At 37.3% G+C, this 19,053-nt stretch overlaps 1 protein-coding gene across 1 annotated transcript; it reads right to left on the bottom strand.

The window, feature by feature from the left end:
* Positions 1-958: 958 nt before the first annotated feature.
* Positions 959-17,188, bottom strand: LOC139129159 (thioredoxin-like protein 1). Its single transcript, XM_070694805.1, has 8 exons — positions 16,986-17,188; positions 10,459-10,555; positions 8,053-8,226; positions 6,366-6,488; positions 4,625-4,794; positions 3,426-3,504; positions 2,100-2,204; positions 959-1,119 (listed from the first exon to the last, which is right to left on the bottom strand). Exons 1-8 carry the CDS (start codon positions 17,084-17,086, stop codon positions 1,090-1,092), a joined length of 879 nt encoding a protein of 292 aa, XP_070550906.1. The 5' UTR covers positions 17,087-17,188; the 3' UTR covers positions 959-1,089.
* Between the last annotated feature and the right edge of the window lie 1,865 nt (positions 17,189-19,053).

Raw genomic sequence — 19,053 nt, 5'->3', positions numbered from 1 at the left:
AACTTCAGCATCGTTAGGTATTTCCCTACTGTTGTCGTTTGAGGGCGCAATACTCAGAATAGTCCCTCGTGCATTCAGCACTCATGGTCATGCCTGCAGCATTTCCAGCTCTTGCCTTTGGCACACTGTTTGTGAACTCCCCCACCATGTGTGCAAGATACTAGGAATAGAAAGGCACATGAGACTGTCTACAGTCTACAGATTACTAGAACTGAATGTTTTCAATCTTTGAAGCGATCCATCACCAAAATTACAATAGAAGTCCGTGATGATAGCAATGAAATTTCCAAACAAAGTATGAAGGGCAATTTTTTTGATGTTCATCTCAATCTTTTTGTTCATACAAAGTTACTGAAATGATAAACTTACACTAAAAAATAAGATTCGATTCAAGCATTTTGTTAAACTGTATTTATTTCGGACGAAATGAACTAAATTGAATAAAAGGAGAAAACTATCATTGTGCTAATTAACAGTGTTACATTGTGTATGAATTCATGTGAAAAATTTCATCTGACAAATGTAAACTCTTCCTCAATAGCAAGTGAAAAGTTAACCATTCTAACGGATAAATGTTATATGGCCAACCAAGGCAATGAACTATGATTTATTCATAGCTTGCACAGCGAAGTTTACCAACCATTGAGGACCTGATTGGTCCACTGAACATCGTAATTGACCAATAGCAGTACAGCTGGGATAGTACAAGAACTGTAACACTGAATGGGCAACTGAGCACTGTTTTACTTTACATTCTGACTGGTTGCTATGGTAACATGATCATTGTCTTGTACCTTGAATTGCCTCATACATACAGTTGTACAACATGATAAACGCTTGTGTGGAAAGTTGCAACGATCTCTCCATATATTCAGGAGCTCATTGGAATAAAGGTTGCAACACAACAAACTGAAACTGTACAAAGTTAATTTTTGAATCATTTCAGGAGAAAGTTTACTTTGTGAATTGATGCAGAATTGTTGTCAAGGCAGCAATGAAGTCTATTTGTGGGGATCATGATGTCATGTCAGGTCGAAGTAATCCTGACATACACTGATGTATTTGTTTGCTCATGCTAAAACTTTCACATCAATGGCTTTCTCCTTTCTTACCAGCAACCTGTAAATCAATCAAAATACAAAGACAATGTAAAGAATACACACACAAAAACAAAGAATGTATCCAAACTTTGAGTTCAATTGGTTTCCATAAAAAAAGGTAATAATGTATTTCAATGTGGTAACAGTTACTTCAACAAAGTAAAACTCAAAGCATAAAGAGTGGGAGTGTATCTTTAATATTTATCATACCAAGCATAAAACCATTTGGCTTTTTAAGAGCGTTTCTCATCTTTACGTAAAACAGTAGTAGTAGGTTTCTGATGCCCATCACACAGAGTTATCAAGTATCAAAGAAAGGCACCAGTGAATCTGATAAGATTTGCAGAGGACGACACATACAGATACACATGAAATACTAATATTTTTTGTCCTAGTGCAATACAGGGCACAAATACCAGACTGACTTAGAAAGCAAGGAAGCCAAAATTTTAATCAACTTACACATCAAACTATCTCTCATAAGTTGTGTAAATTGGTACATATAAGTTTAGTGTTAATCACACAAGTCAGTTTGGCAATGGTAACCTGTAACCCTTTGCATGAGAAGGACATTGACTCATACAACTCCTTTTACATTCTTTCTAACCATTGCTTACTGTTTTAAGGTAGAATGCGCCTCACATACTCACTCTCGAATTATTACAAATCTTGGAGTAAGAACAAAATTTACACAGTTTGAGTTTTTCAAAAATCTAACTTTTCCTGCAGAGTCAACCCAGGAATGGCAGCCATTTTGAATTCAAATATCAATAAATGTTAGACAGTTTGTTTCTCTAGTACTAAACTTACATGGAGAGCCCAGATTTTTATTGATTTGGTAGACGAATGAAAGTGAGCAAAAGGTTTGGTCTTTCACTTTCAAGGCACATAATACCTTCAACGATTCATTTTTACACTTTTGAGATGTCATTCTGCTTTTGAATATTCACCTCAGCATGTATTTTGATATGAACATAGCATTGTAGTAACCAGACTTACCCTTTTAAATTCATCCATATTTGTAGCTGCAACTGGACTACCAATAAAACTGATGTATTCAACAATGGTTGTTTCTTCACCATCTTGATTGTCTTTGATGAAAATCTACAACATCAAATACAATATACAGTGGCATTTTAATGCAACAATCATGGACAGATGCTCACAATTTCATTCTCAATGAAAGATACCTAATGAACTGATAAAACAGTTTCTAAGGCAGACAGATAAAATAGGATATAGTTTAGTAGAAGAGTTGGAAAATTAAAGTAATATTTGGCAATGGTTTAAACAGTGCAAAAATATTGGTAACATGTCCTGAAAAATATGTATCTAAGGGCCAGTACAGTAGGTGTAACTTTAATGATTTTTCACAATTTATGTTTATAATGTCAATAACACTTTCTTGTTTTGCTTGCCAAAGAATGTTGAGAGATACACAGTATTCAGCTTGTCAACTCAGCCTGTATATGTGTAGACTGCATTGTTATTGTTGAAAAGTCAATTCCAGTCAAGACTTGAATTTAAGAGTAAACAATAACAGTACATTTTACAGGTACAGACATTGTGTTGACAAGTTAAATAGTTGCTGTTTCATTATACCTGTACTTCTGGGAGTAGAACAAGAAAGAGCAATTGACACTGACACAAACAGAAAGCTAAAAATCATCAAAAGTAACAGCTACTGGCCTTTTAATATACCCGGCTAATGGCAACCTGCGGCAATAGAGGCACTAACAAAAAAGTTAGGGTAGGCTATGTGACTGTACATCTTATTGGTAAAACTAGATTTTGTCAATATATTACTAAATTTTTGCCTATTTTAGACCTTTTGAAGCCAAAGAATGCATGACTCTCAGCAAATTATTACACATACAATGCATTATTGGGGAAAGCGGTGAGAGACATGCAAGGCAACATTGCAAGCAAAAGCTTAGCAGTGACAGAATTGTGTTAGAGGTAATAACAAGGTCAAGTTTTTTGTGATAAAAAAAAACATTTGAATAGTGAAAGCAGAATGGCAGTGGATGGTGTGATTCTTGGAAATTTGTTGAGGTAATGGTAGTTATGACAACACTGCTCAAGCAAAACACAAGACTATCTCCAATTTGACCTCATGCTTAACACCTAACAAGTTCCTTGTCTTTACAATAACACTGCATCTCTGAATCTTCAGCCTGGCTGGGACTTTCTGCTAAATCAGAAAAGCCTGCATTACATACCGCCCTCTATTCCCAAGATTAAATGATTCTTTCGTTTTTTTCACACTAAAAGACAACTGTACATCCAGTGTTATATGATTGTTACAAAAAGAATGACACTTACTGTAACATTCTGTACATTTTGAAATTTGACAAATTTCAAACCAACAATAGTGTCTTCTGTAACATCGTCTTTTGTTAATCTGGAATAGAAACATGGATTCAAAAGTTTAAAGTTACATTTTTTATCTTAAATTTTCATAGCCCTGCCATTATTCATCCAAGGCCCATTCTATTCTTTGTTTCTCTTTCTACATGAATAGTAACCTAAAAGAGTGTTATTCAACATCTGTCAGGGAGCAGCTTACACTCAAGGCCTAAACACAGACTACACAATCCCCTCGTATTCATTTCACTACACATTGAATACCTTACCTTACGGACCTAACAACACAGAACCTAACTTTCTCTCTAGATCTATTCTACGCAACTTTCACGACCGAGGAATATACTTTAGTTTGTAGAATACCTGTATGGCTTTCTAATATATTTCTCAGAGATATGATTTAAGAAAGAAGTCCAATTATTATAATTTCACATGTGTGAGTGAACTCATTCAGTTTCTGTGATTCAAAGTCTCTGTACACTGTTACAGGTGGTGGTCCTCAAACCCAGTTCAGTAGAAATGCATAATACAGACTTTACATTATATTATGAGTTTGAATGTAAAACTGTAATGGTAATCTCTAATACTTTTCCTTCATACAGCTGCATGGTTTAATTCTTGAAATACTTTACCCAAGAGAATCAACACTTGTAACTCTCATACTTTACTATTTTTGATTTTATGGAAAACAAGACGTTCTCTTCTTTTATGGAAACAATGTCAAAACAAACAGAATTCACCTTGCCAATGAATACAAATGTGTACAATATGTGACATTGAGAAATGAATCCTATACCCCTGACATGTATTCTGTGGTCAAAATTAATTCCTGAAAGCTTTACCTTCGGGAACTATTTTTGTATCTTTTATTTTTGGTTGTGAGAAACAAGAGAGTTGTCCACATTTTTCAAAAGTATGTCAAAACAAAACAGAATTCACCTTGCTAACAGAAACAAAAATGTAAAATGTGTGATCTTTTTGTTGAGAAACGAATTTCAATCAAGACTTGAATTCTGTAGCCAGAAATAACAGTAAATATTACACATGTAGTGTATGGACAAGTTGAACATTCAGTATTTAAACATGAATCTGGGAGGAGAATAAAAACTTGTGCTTGACAAACAGAGACAGCTAATGAAACTGATATTAATACTCACCGTAGCGTTTGTACTGGTTCATAACTTTCTGCTTTGTCAAAATCTAAGGCATTTGGAAGGTTGCTAAATATTTTGACAGTCTTTGGAGCTTTCTCCATCTCATCAGCTTTGCCGTGGATCTTGATGGAGTGAAGTTTGACTGGCTGGTTAAATGCTATGTGTAAAATTAACTGAAAAGAAACAAAGTAAAGTGTTAGATTGTTGACAATGAGACAAAGCTGACTAGATCTAAACTGGTCATTTCAAAACCTGATATATGTGAAGAAAGCTGAAGAGGGAATCGTAAGACTTTAATTGAATTTAAATTTCCATCTAGGATAAGACTTCAGTCACACATGCAGGCAACTGAATTTTACCAATACTGTGAAATCTGAACATAACAACTGTAAGAATTTGCAGTGTGTGGAAAGCCACTAAAAATTTGTTTTATGTTGGTATATGATTACAAACTTTCCTTCAAAAATACTCAGTGTTGTAAAATTGCTTTTTCTAAGAGGTGATACATGTACAGTGTGTCTAAATTATCAGACTGAATTGAGTTCAAGTTCTCTTTTTGCTCAAGTTTGTCATGACCTGGCAAATAAAACAATAGACATCTTCCGCAACTATCATTTGATATGATATATCAGGTTAATATTAAAGGTCTGAACATGGATGGTATGCCCATTGGCATAAAGTTCAAGATGCGAGTTCTCAGTGATATGTCACTGAGAACTCGCTTCTTGAACTTTATGCCATGGGCATACCAGAGATATTCTGTGACATTCCACTTGTTGCCATTGTGGTTAGGTCAACGTAGCATAGTCTCCATAACCAACCCATGTGTGAATGCATAAGATAATGTCTGTAAGCATCTCAACCAAGGTTTTGAATTATGCTGACCAATCACAGCCACTGTTATAAATTTTTACGGTAAAGAGACACTAAATCAATTGAAGGCAACTTCTAACGTTGTGGTTATCTTTGTAAGTGATACAACATACATGTACATGCTGCTAGTTCAAATAAGATTTACATGTGACTGTAAAAAGAAGGTTCCATTGAGTTATTTTGCCAGACACCTAACAGTTCAGACTGATTAGTGCCAGCAATTTGATTCCCTTGTTTTTCTCACTGATAGCATGCAGTTTACAGTGGCAATGATTGTTATCCACTCTTTCATTCACAACAAAGCCAAAGACACAGTACACAAATTGTAAGCATCACTGTTTACACAGGTTCGACAATGCAAAACCAAATGGCTTGATAGCACATGCTTGTTGTATTGATATCAGTCTTTTTAAGTTTAAATATCAAATCAAGTTTGCCACTTTCTTTGATTGTTGGTCAAATTATCGGTGGAAAAAACAACCAGTGATATGTTCCTCAAGGTCACTTGAGGATGTTGCCATTTTGAAGTGTACTCTGCAGTGGGAACAAGTTGCATGATTGGCTAACTACTGGTCATTTCTAGCCATGCAATGGCGCTGATGATTAATAGCCTGTTCGAGAGGGTGTCTCAGCCCAAAGAAACACCATTGGCTATGTAAGTTGCTTGGTATAGAATTGAATATTGTAAATACCATGTTTGAATGTTTAACTGTACTTAAATGGCCTTTATAGTACCCCCCCTCCAAATCCATCAAAAGAGACTCACAGTTCACACACATTCAGTTTCCATGGAAATAAGTAAACTGAAGTGTTTTTCTGGTGTCGTAAACAAATGCAAATTTCCAATCAAAGTTGCAATTGTAACACTTACCTGTTCATCACAATCTGATTCTAGAAATGGACCGTCCTTCTTAAAGACTGTGATGAAATCACAATCGTCACTTTGATTCAAACACTCACAGCCTTGACTGCTGATTAGAGAATTCAAATCAATCTGAAAATAAAAGGAAGGCATCACAATTATGGTTTTGATAAAAACACTCACTGCCTTTATTGATTGGTGAATTATAACAAGCTGAAAAGTAAACATAATCTCACAATTCTGTTTTTACTACCTTCTGTAGTCAGGGCACTCAATTTTTAGATTGGTAATTCTGATAGCAACAAACACTCTGATTCTAGCAATCAATTTTCACAACAATATTTCTGTTCATGATATCTTTGTGACAAAAGCAAATCACTGACGACTGGCAAACACTATTTGTTATACATGTATAATGAAAACTGCCAAACTAGTTCTTCTTGCATCGGGATAGAATATACAACTGTAAGGTCATATTTTCCAATCAACTCCCAGCCTATACATTTTATGCAAATGTGGTACTGAAACATGAATCGTTTTTACCACCAATACCTTGTTACATGCTTAGCTGTGTTTACAAAGACAGTATGCACCTCCAAAGAGAAAGGCTTATACTTTTGCTCAAACTTTCTTCAATGAAACTTTCAATCATTATTTTACCAAATCAAAGATAAAATAATGGAGAAATACGTAAAGTTTGGTACTAGAGAAATAAATCACATTTTTACAAAGACATGTACAGTACATGTACAATGTACCACTGACTGGCAGCAATTTTTTAATGATTCTATGTTGAATCAGAGTGAATCTCAACATTTTTGATACAAAAGTAACAACCGAAATAAGTCAAATCTATCCATGTTGCAAAGTAGTAATATTGTTAGAAGTGACAGTAGGATGAAAGAATTACTTTTCCACAATCTGGAAATTCAGAGGATTATCCAATCTACATAACAATGCATAATTTTGCATATTCTTTTTTATGAAAATACGGTGAAGCCTGTCTAAACTGGAAGCCTGTCTAAATTGAACTCTTTTCCAAGTCCCATTCCAATAGAACTCTATGTTTAAAGAACCTCTATAAACCAAACAGCTCTCCAAACAGAACAATTTTCACAGTCCCTGATCTGTTCAGTTTAGACAGGTTTTACTGTAGTATCTTCTGTAGAGTTCTTGACATATGACTAAAGTGCTCTAAAAGCCGAGGTGTGGCCCACCCCTTAAAATACCACTGAGGTGAACCCTGCTTGCTTTGATGAACTTAGCTTTTGTAAAAGTGGCGATGATAAGGACAAAACAAATAAATTGTGCTGTTCCGATAACACAGTTTTCAAAAATAGGGTAGGTAAGTATGCATGGATTTTTTTTCCTAAAATATTTTTATTTTTCAAATACGCATTTTTCAGGGGTTCAGGGCGATCAAACACTAGCCACATTTCCAGAAAAACCTATCATAGCATACCGTATAAAGGAATAAAAACATAAAAGACATCCTCGTTCAAGCAAAAATCAAACGCAAGGTAATGAATATGTGATTTTGCAGATTTTTCTTTTTTTTAAACTTCCACGTTCATATAGCTCTAAAAAAGTCTAGGGTTGGCAGGTAAAAAAAACAGGCAGGTTGGGTTATTGGAACATCACAAATAATTTTTTGGCCTAAGAATAGCAAAGGAGGAAGTGTTGAGAAGATACATACATGTCCTGGTACTCCACTGTGTGTGGATTCAGTCTCCGTGTCGTTGCCAATCCACTGTTTGATCTTTTCTTCTAACCTCTGTGGATCAGCCCCTCTCAGCTCATCCAGTAATGCCTTGTTCCGAAAGAACATAAAGGTTGGCATTGCTCGTACATTGTGAGATTGTGCAGTTTGCTGTCAATAGAAAAAGTCAAACAAATTTGGTAATTGTTCTGTCTACATCGAGAACGTTTGAGTGTTTTCACAATACTGTCAAATCACAAATTTTCATGGGGATTTTGTTTAACTCTAGTGATGTCTGAGACACAGTCACTGAGATTTGAACTCACTGATTTGATGGTAGAACAATAATCTAATGTTATTTAACATTTTTACTGGGTGTTAACCATTTATCTGCCTGGCTGACTCGCAGCAGTGTTTGCAAGGTTACATCTGATTGGATGATTGTCACTACTCACAGCAACCTAGGGAGTTTATTTGTATTGTTCAATTCTAACGGTACAATTCTGCCAACCAATGGATAACAGCTTCAGAATTGCTGCAAGTCAGTCCTAACTGCCAAGTTCATATGTCACCATCAGGTCAAGTTGGTCAAAACAAGCAAAGCAAAACATCTCCCATATGGTGCATTTAAACAAAGATTTGAAGGTTTGAAGGTCCCTGAAGACAGAGATACTGTAAACATGATTTTTACAGACTAAAGCTGCTGTAACATACCAAGCCAAGTGGGGGAAAATACAAATGGATTTTCCTCAATACCACTTTTTACTGGCCTAGCAGATGGGAAGTGGTACAGTGTGGCAGGTTAAAGGGTTATTTCAGCACATTTCATCTTTCAGCAAAAAGTGCAGATTTGAGTCCAAGTTAATGATTAATGCTTTTTACACTAGATTTCATGGACAATATTAATGTTTGTAATTTCCCAAATGACATGAAAATAACAGTGACTAACTATATGTGTCATCATTCTACTCTGATTACTATGGTGACATGATGCAGGATATATGTACATGTATGTTCTGCAAGCAGCGTTCAGATTATTAAAAATCTACCACTTATTTTCGCATTTATTTTCTGTCCTTTTTATGACTTTTTACAAAAGAAAGAAATAATTACTGACAATGTCACAAACTTTAGTCTAGTCCTAAACTTGAAAGTACATTTCTGTAATGGAACAATCTCATAGTAACACATAACCCTTTCACTGTAATGGTTTGACCCAAAGCAATTGTTATCAATGGTAATTTTGGACCTGTTTACAGGGCAGGGCTCGAAATACTTTTTTTCAACCACCTGTCCACTGGACAAGTCAAAATAAAAAGTGCCTGTCCCAGTGAGAAAAGTACCTGTCCAAAATGGCATAATTTATTCTAAGAAACTATACTAATTTCAACTCACCTGAGACAATGTCCAGAGAAATTGAATGTCATTTTTAATTAGTTTGATAGGAAGTTTTTGACAGAACACAACGAGTGAATCTGGGAAAGTTCAACAAACTCACGTCTGTATTGTATGCAAAATGGCGTTAGTGCACCATCGGTGTCGAGATGGCTCTGAGAATTTCCCAATCTAAGAGATTTGAGACTTGACCTTAGATAAATCAACATGGCTGACTCCTGTAAACACTTAAACAGTGATATTATCGAACTTTCTTTTACTTTTTTCTGACAGGTAAATATCCAAATAATGATTTTCAAAATTTTAAAAGGTACATAAATTTAAACTTATGAATATTTGCTGTAGTCAATAGGTTGAAATACTGGTTGCAGGCTGAAAAAAGCTACCTGTCCACTTGGACAAGTACTTTTCAAAACTACTTGTCCCAGACCAAATTTCACTTGTCCGGGACAGGCAGACAGGTATTATTTCGAGCCCTGCAGGGGATGGGGGTGGTGAGGTTAAAAGTACACTGTCACATCTAGCATCATGAAGGCTCAAAGACGGCAGTCTCCAAGGTAATGGTGTGAGCGGCTTTTACTTTCATCTCACAACTGACTAATTGACTGGATTATGGATTTTATAGGAAAACAACACTTATACTAGCATGTAATTACCAAACAGTACACTCAACAAGTACAAATGAAAATGAAATTTACAGGTACCTACAGATAATCTACTTTTGAATGACACTCCCTGTATTATCATCCAGTCTGATTGAACTCACTGTCATGAGACCTATACTCTGTATTGATTGATGTGTTTGGTATCAGGAGAGAATGCAATGTCACCACTGATGAAATCACCAAACCAACATATTTTCATGATACATCATCAATGATGTGTGAAAATGTTATCCATGAGGTATTTGCATACATGTACGTCTATCATACTGTAATGACCAATGTCACGTGTATTTCAGTTCCACTTGGTGGAGTGAACAGAAAAAAATTATGGAAATTTCCTTACAACACACTGGTCGACATCCACTTTGAGAAAGACGGCACTTGTGTATTTGTTACTGAATTCTTTGAAAAATGGAGCAATTCGCTGACATGGTCCACACCTACAAAATAACATACAGAAAAAAGACTTAGTAAACTATTACACATGAAACTCATTGCTAGACGCCGAGAGGACAAGACTGCCCTCAAATTACAAGGACATATCTGCACTAAAGTTGCAAGAACTACAGTAGACTGCCCTTAACTCTTTGAGCACTGTAATTTTCTCCGCGCCAAGATTTTAGTGCAAAATTTTACCAATTTTTATGATATCTTCTGCATTTTTTCCATAATTTTGGACCAAGTGGCCATCACATTTCAGTGGCTACATTTTTTCTCAAAGTTTTGGCAAAAATCTGAGAAAAATTGACTAGGGTTTATTTCATAAAGTAAAGGGGAAAAAATAGACTTTGACACTCATTGGGTTAAATTATATAGACAAGTATGATCTGCCCTAAAATTACAAGGATACATGAGCCCTTACCAGGACAAGTCAACTGTCAAATGACAAGGGCGCATCTGTGCCCTCAAATTACAAGAACTAGTCTGCCTACAAATTACAAGGACATGTCTGCTGTACAAGGAATAGAATGTTGCCAAATTATAAGGGCACATCTACCCTCAAATTACAGGTAGTCTGCCCTCAAATTACAGGTAGTCTGCCCTCAAATTACAAGTTGTCTGCCCTCAAATTACAAGTTGTCTGCCCTCAAATTACATGGACAAGTCTGCCCTTACGAGGACAAGAACTACCCTTGCATTACAAGGAAACTTCTGACCTGAAATTACAAGAATGAGTTTGCCCTCAAATTACCAGGACACGGCTGCCTTGAAATAACAACTAGTCTATATGTACCTCCAAATTACAAGGGCACATCTGCCTTAGTTTACCCTCAAATTAGGAAACGCCTTCCCTCAAATTACATTGACATGTCTGCCTTCATATTTCAAGAACTTGCCAGCCCACAAATTACAAGGGCATGCCTGCCCTGAATTTACAAGAACATCATTACCCTCACATTACAAGGAAACGCCTCCTCGACAGTAAAACATGTTTAAACTCTTTGAGTCAATATTGAAATTTCTGTAAATCAATAAGAGCCTGTCCTACTCCAATTTGTAATTTTTTTAAAGGTACAGATAGGCTCTGATGCATCTGCCAGTCCTACATTCCTGCAGAGTATCACAGAACATGGAACTGGACTTTAATATTTTATATTGCAAGTGTAAAATTCATTGATAGACACCTAGATAAGTGTGTCTTCTTACTTTGGAACTGAACTATCCTTATCCAAGTTTTATGTCGTCATGAATGGGTACAAGATAGCAGTGTTGCAGCCAGGAATGTCAAATGAGGGGACACAGTGTCCCACTTACATTTATTTGTCAGGATATTTTGCACATTTTTAGGACAACATGTATCAGTTGTCAATCACTTTGTACTATTTTGCAATAAATTAGTTACATAAAACAAAATTAAAATTTACGAGACCGTGTTGCTATGCTTGATTTTCAGGCAATTACATGTTATTGTAGCAGTATACTTGATCTGCTGCCAATCAGAGCTCAGTCCGATAACAAGCAAGTTATAATATCAAGTGCATCGTTTTAATTACCATTACGGTAATCACAGCTCAGAAAGTATGTAACTATAGGCCTCAAACTGATTGTGTAAAACAATGGTCACCATCAATAGCAGATACTACTTACAGGCTACACCCAGCACAGTAATACTCATGAATGTGCCCAAGGTGACCCACAGTGTACGTGAGAAGGGACAATGGGTTCCGTTTTGGGGACATAGTCGCGAGCACATTGAGATAGGGCTCAAAACTTCAAATCGCCCAACACCAATGTTATACTGGTATTCCCCAAATCCACCATGTTGAACTACATATACATGCATGCATGGTGGTTGGAAGAGGCTTGGGCAAACCTATGGGAGGCAAACACATGGTGAGATATCGCACTGACTGATGTTAGTTACCAATTTTTAATTTTATGGACATGGTTACTGACAAGATCCAAAATTCAAAGAAGTGTTTTAGATGGCCAAATCTGCAGGAAAACAAAATATTCTTGATCACACATTTTGCTATATTTAACATGTGATAGAAGTCATTCATTCTGAAATACAGAAGTACATGTATGTGTTTAAATCTACTCTTTTTTCTCTTTAATACACACATAACTCTTGCTGTATACTTCATTGATATTTAATTGCAAGGGAAAACATACTGGTACAGTTACTTGAAATTTAGGTCAACTGAATGTCTCTTCTGAGCCAGCGAAATTAAACATTCACTTGCCCCACACAGCCAGTGGGTTTGAAAAATGTTCCCATGGCCTGAAACATTGCAGTTTTACCATCTTCATGGATCAGATCATGGCTGTGAAAGTTTATTTCCAAATGTTACCTTAAACATACTTAATACAGTGTTCTGCCGAGGCCGCGGCCTTGCGCCATTGCCGCAAAAATAAAATTGAAGACCCCAAAAAAATCAATCATCGGGTCCGCAAGGCGCAGCGCGCCATCAGTCCAATTAAACTTTCGGTAACAAAAATACAATATTTACGTACTATACGCGAAGGCCAAACGCGGAAGTAGACATTCCATCCACGCTGCTCATGGGTGCATGCTGCTCGTGAGAACATGAGACGTGTTGCTTCCATAGCAACCTTCAGTGATTTTTTATTTGCATAATCGTGAACTAGGTTTTCATTGGCTAGATTCAAGTCAGCCAGTCAGCGTCTCTGTTAAATCCAATGCCTTACAGTACTCTCTGGAAAGGAAAATTGCTTCGGTCCGTGAATAAATCAAAACACCGAGGCAGAATAATTCTTAGTTTCTTTGGACCAATTCCGCCCTAAAAAGGCAAATCCAACAACCGGACGAGTGAAGACAATACGATCGAACATGACATCGTGTCTCAGCTGTTTACATCCTCGGAAACTGAAAACCAATGCAGGCCGCTGCCATCCACATCGGAACGCATGAGTAAGAAACAGAGCAGTCTCAAAATATTGAGCAGCCATGCATCGGAAACTCAGCCTTCATTGAGGCAGGCCAGTGTTTCCATTAACGCAAAATCCTGCGTATTTTACGCCAAATTGTTCTGAAATACGCAAAAAAAATCATGACTGCATAAACTAATACGCACTGAGAAATGCCGCCCCATGACACGACGTACTTGCCGCACTGCATGTATTGCATTGTATTGCCTGAATGTGCATGTTCAATGCAGGACAAAATTAGAACATATGCACCTGCTTGCAAGTGACATTTATCATGATATTGCAACATTTTAGATTTTAGCAGACCTCAGCACTGTATGCAACATTGTATTTCATCATCACAAAACGTCACGTCAATCAGTTCTGTACAGACAATGGCACTACAGATGCAAAAATTTCGAGAATCGATCGAGTCTACGTTGTTGGTAACACAATACAGTTACATGTAATGGTCATTACGTCGCATGTTATTCGCAAAGTGTTTACGGATGACCATTTAGAATCTGTCGGGTTGCATCTTGAGAGGTCCCGCTGGACTTTGAACAGTATCTGCTTTGGCCCTTTGAAAACACTAATTTCACAGTCAGAAGGTCTTTTCTTTGAACATGAACTCATAGGGCTGTTCAACGATCATATATACATGATATACGGGACTTGCATCAACGTGACGGCATGGCAAGCATTCAGCTACACCTTGAAGCCCCCCCAGATTGTTGTTTTTTATTAATAGAGCATGCGCATTACAGGAAACCCTCCAAGTTCTACAGAAAAGACTGCCCAACTCACTTCAGATACTCATTCCTCAGCCGTACGCATTTTGAATTATACATTTACGCAAATAAAATCTCAGTTGCGTAAATTCATACGCAAGTTTTGAAATTGTCACGCAGGCATGTTCGACGTCTTCATGAAAAATGGTTACGTGATTTCAGCTGGCTCCACTACGATGCCGAAAACAACCAAATGACTTGCAAAGTATGCATAAAGCATTATAAGAAACGAAATACGATGACCGGAGACAACATGAATTTCCGAACGAGTAGGAGTACACTTTCTCGCCTTGTAGACTGTAGGTAGGACCATAAAACCGCAGCACTCATGGAATCTGCGAGTTTGAACTTCGAAACAACAACACGGGTATGGCACGCAATAAAGTGTATAATTGTCTTGAGAATGACCCCCTTTTTTCAACAGCGACCAACTTTTTGAACTTCCATGGGCCCTCAGACCCCACTGATGCAAAAGCTTGGCAGAACACTGTTAATACTTCAACAGGTCCACATGTACATTTTCAGGTATGGTACATGTATGTTATGCCAACCATGTACGTAATTATCTTGTTGTTTAAAATGCAATTGTTATGAGTGGAGATATGGAGACATGCCCTTGTCTAAAATCAAATGAGAGCAGGTCACCTCAACCTCGGTCTGTTTCGACTCCAGCAATTCACACTTGTTGTGGTCACCTCGACCCCGGTCACTTCAACCTCGTCGTACTTTTCATGTTATAAGATAACATTTTACTGAATATGTAATACAACTTTGCCTGCAAGCATTGATCGTGTTTCTGTGAGAGAATCAGTGTGCTTCAAAATAATGCAACTTTGCCTGCAAGAATTGATCATGTTTCTGTGACAGAATCTGTTTGCTTCAAAACGATGGTTTGGCTGTTTGATACGTAAATGCAGGCACCACGGCCAAGCACCTACACATACGCGGAGATTTGTTGTGTACACCTATACACCTGCCAACTGTTGGCCACTGAGTTTTTTGGTACAAACATGGAGTGTTCTCGGCATTACTAGCTTCCACTACTGCCCTTCAAAGGGCTACGAACATCAAATAAAAGTGATGACAAGCTTTCGAGATAATACAAGTGAATTATTATTTAAGGTCGAGGTGACTACGGTGAAGGGGTCGAGGTGACCAGGGCTGGCGGGGTCAAAGTGATCAGAACTTAAAGCCCCCACTCAATGATCAGATTTACCTAATAAAAATATTATTCACTTAATAAAATATTCAATGAAAACAAAAGAATGGCAAACTGTTAATGGGCTGTTGACGCATTCGCTAATGCGAGGACCTGGAATTGAGAAGGGCGCCTTTAAAGCCAATCAAATGATATATTCAATCCTCTAAGTTAGTCTAAGACATACATTTATCAGTTAAACTTATTTCGGGAACGTTTTTTAGAGCAGTTAGCGATTTCTTGTACCTAGTTTGCAGGACTGTGAAGCGTTGGGCTGTTTATTTCGTAAAATTTGCGAAAGACATGTAGGAAGACCTGATCAGTTTGAAGTAAAATCTGAATTCAAGAACTACAGTGCACAATAAGGACACCACAACAAGGCATTCCGAACGCCCTGATTACCACACTTCACAGGCGCTTGCATTTGAATGTCCTACATGGGATACCAAGAAAATGTCTGTTTATACGTCACTGTACAGTGAACACTCTTAGAGTCTGTCTGTGATTTACTCCATTGCGCTGACAGAGTTGCAAATTCTACAGATCCAGCTAGTCGTCAGGCTACAGTAATGTCAGTGTATTTCATTTGCAGAGTTCAGACGTTCGTAATACAGGTAAAGTGGCATCTTACTATTCTTAGGGGGCCCAGACACTTCGCACCAAAACCACTTCGCCCCACACAACTTCGTCCCAAAACCATTTCGCACCAAAACCACCTCGTCCCAAGTATTACCTCGTCCAACGCCACTTCGCCCCAAGTACCACCTCGTACTAAAACCACTTCACTAAAGTATAGTTCCGTCAACTCGTCCTAAAACATCGATGCCACGATGTATCATAACGTTGTTTTTACCTGCAACTTGGCTACCACGAACCATTTATTCTTCCATGAAACCATACGGTATATTAGAAAAAAGAAACACGCAAACTACTAAATGGTACATTTCAGGTGCCGTGCGTGGTATTGCACGATGCGATGTCATTTTCTCGAAATGTGTACAATTTCAAGATTTCAGTCCTAGGATGATAGAAAGGTGATTGAAACTTCACAGGCAGTGGTTGGTTATTTTCAGCTTTTAACGGTTAGCGATAAATTGAGGATTGAAGTGGCAATGTTTTTGGGGCGCAATGGTTTTGGGCGACGTGATTTTTGGGGCGAAGAGGTTTTGGTACGAGGTTGTTTTGGTGCGAAGTGGTTTTGGTGCGAAATGGTATGGGACGAGACTGTGGTATGGTGCGAAGTGGTTTTGGTGCGAAGTGTCTGGGAACCCTTACTATTCTTAGTAGTCGCTGCCAACAATCTTCCTTACACCTCACTAAGATCGAATAACAAGCCCTTCCGGCCCCGACACGCTATCAAGTGATCCAGAATACTATCAAAACCCCCCGATCATGTCGCCGTTGCTCAAAACTGTCATTGCCAAGCCTATTTTTGATGAATCATCATTCGCGGTGCAGTGACGAGGCAATTTGCCCGGTGCTGTGAACTGAAAGTTGCGAGGTACTTACCACGACGCAGTGAAATCGACGACAACGAGTTTGCTACCCGCACTGGTCAATTCCACTTGAAACTGGGAATCATCGGGAACTTCTTTCACCCTGGACGCCATTTCTAACAACTTTGATGAGGGTTTCTTGAGGACAGCTACCGAAGTTCACAACACACGTTGTCTCTGTGCTTACAAAATGGCGGCGCCCTGTGTTGAACATGCGCAAATGGGATTCCCAGAAGTCTTAGCGTTTCAGGAACCCTTAACTCGTTCATTAAAAATTTTCTTCTAAGTTCATCGACCGATCAATGAAGCTGGAGAGAATGGCTTTTGGTGATTATTTTTCACGTTCTTTTATATTTCATTTGCAATCTTTTTTCTTCTCTTTAAAGTATCTTGAAACACATAATATTCAGCTTGTCAACACTGCATGTTTGAGCATAGAGAACCCAGAAATCTGTTTTTTGTTGTTGTTTATATTGTTGTTTATGTGTTAATGTTGTTGTTGACCAATAAAATTCGACGAACATGACTGTTGTGGTGTTGTCAATGTTTCAAACGTAACGTAGATGTCATAAGAAACGCTACAAGAACACCACCATTACTTTGCCCGGCATCTGGTTGTTGTTGTTGTTTGTATTGTTGTTTATGTTTATTAGTCATGTTGTTGTTGTAGTTGTTGACCAATAAAATTCGACGAACATAACTGTTGTGTTGTTGTTAATGTTCCAAACGTAACGTAGATGTCATAAGAAACACTACAAGGACACTCCCATTACTTGGCCCGATACAACTCTCTGCTAACGTACACTCTCTTCATACACTTTAAGTGTATTACCAAGTAATGGTAGTGTTCTTGTAGCGTTTCTTATGACATCTACATTACGTTTGAAACATTAACAACAACACAGCAGTTATGTTCGTCGAATTTTATTGGTCAACAACAACATTAACACATAAACAACAATACAAACAACAACAACAACCAGATTTCTGGGTTCCCTATGGTTTGAGTGCAAAATGCACTGATATTGTTTACATTTGAGTTTTGGTCCATAAGATGATGATTTGCCATTGCAATGCAAGCCGAGTTGCAGGCTGAATATTGTGTATCAGGACATGCTTCGAGGAGTAAAGTAAATCATCAAAAAATAGCAGCTCATTGCTTTGTAAACTGTGGATACTAAAAGAAATATCAAAAATGGAATTCCCTTCACTATTTATGAATTCCAGCCCTACTCTGACAGTTTTAACAAGCCTGTACCCTATTCTCTGCTTCTTTTGGCCAAAGCAGAGCATGGTATCCAGGCTAAGTTTTCACTTTTTGAGATACTTCACTTTTTGAGGGAATAAGAAAGATTAAACTAATGCAGCAGAGAGACTCAGAGCGCAAGAGAGATAAAGAGATTTCTTTACATATTTTTTAACAAGTATACCTTTTAAGGTAGAATGCGATTCAGGGACAGACATTCGGACTCTCAAACTTTTACAATTCTTTTCTTATCTACCACTTGTGGGGGCTCATTTTAAAGCTCTTGGTGTAAGAAAAGATTTACCCTCTGAGTTTTTTGAAAATAGAAAATTCTATTTTTCCTCATAGAGCTACTACAGCAATGGCAGCAATTTTTAATTTCAAATATCCGTAAATCTTGCTGGTAAAAGATCACAGATTAAATGAATTGAGAATGGGTAATTTGTTTCTCTTGTGACCCCCAAATTATTATTCTTGATTTTCAATGAGAGGTTGAAAAAGTTTGAGCAAAGCTAAGCAGAATTGTTTTGCAAAACAAAAGAAATTTTGAGAAAACTCAAGCATATGTATAAATATTCAGCACAACTGTGCCTGTATTTTATTCATTCTCACTGTATTTTCTGAATATCTAAAATCAAAGTACCCGAAAAATGAGCCCAGAATCAGTATTGGTATATTACAAATGGACATACAGTATCTCATAAAGTTTCATTTTTAATATAGTACTGTTAATGTAAAAATTGTGTGCTTGAATACAACAGCAAATTACACAGTCTTTATGCAAAGGTTTAGGAACATGGATAAATTGTTTCACATGTCTGATAAACATTGCAAG

The sequence above is a fragment of the Ptychodera flava genome, unplaced genomic scaffold, assembly GCF_041260155.1.
Source record: "Ptychodera flava strain L36383 unplaced genomic scaffold, AS_Pfla_20210202 Scaffold_95__1_contigs__length_380228_pilon, whole genome shotgun sequence".
NCBI classification, from domain to species: Eukaryota; Metazoa; Hemichordata; class Enteropneusta; family Ptychoderidae; genus Ptychodera; species Ptychodera flava.
The sequence above is the reverse complement of the archived record's forward strand: the minus strand, read 5'-3'. Positions and strand labels throughout refer to the sequence as shown.

Excerpts from the sequence above, each read along its gene's own strand:
- LOC139129159 (XM_070694805.1), bottom strand. The coding sequence starts at position 17,086 with ATGGCGTCCAGGGTGAAAGAAGTTCCCGATGATTCCCAGTTTCAAGTG. Across the intron at positions 6,489-8,052 it reads ACAGTGGAGTACCAGGACAT|ATTGATTTGAATTCTCTAAT; the intron begins GTATGTATCTTC and ends TTTTATTTTCAG. Across the intron at positions 2,205-3,425 it reads AAAATGTACAGAATGTTACA|ATTTTCATCAAAGACAATCA; the intron begins GTAAGTGTCATT and ends TTGATGTTGTAG.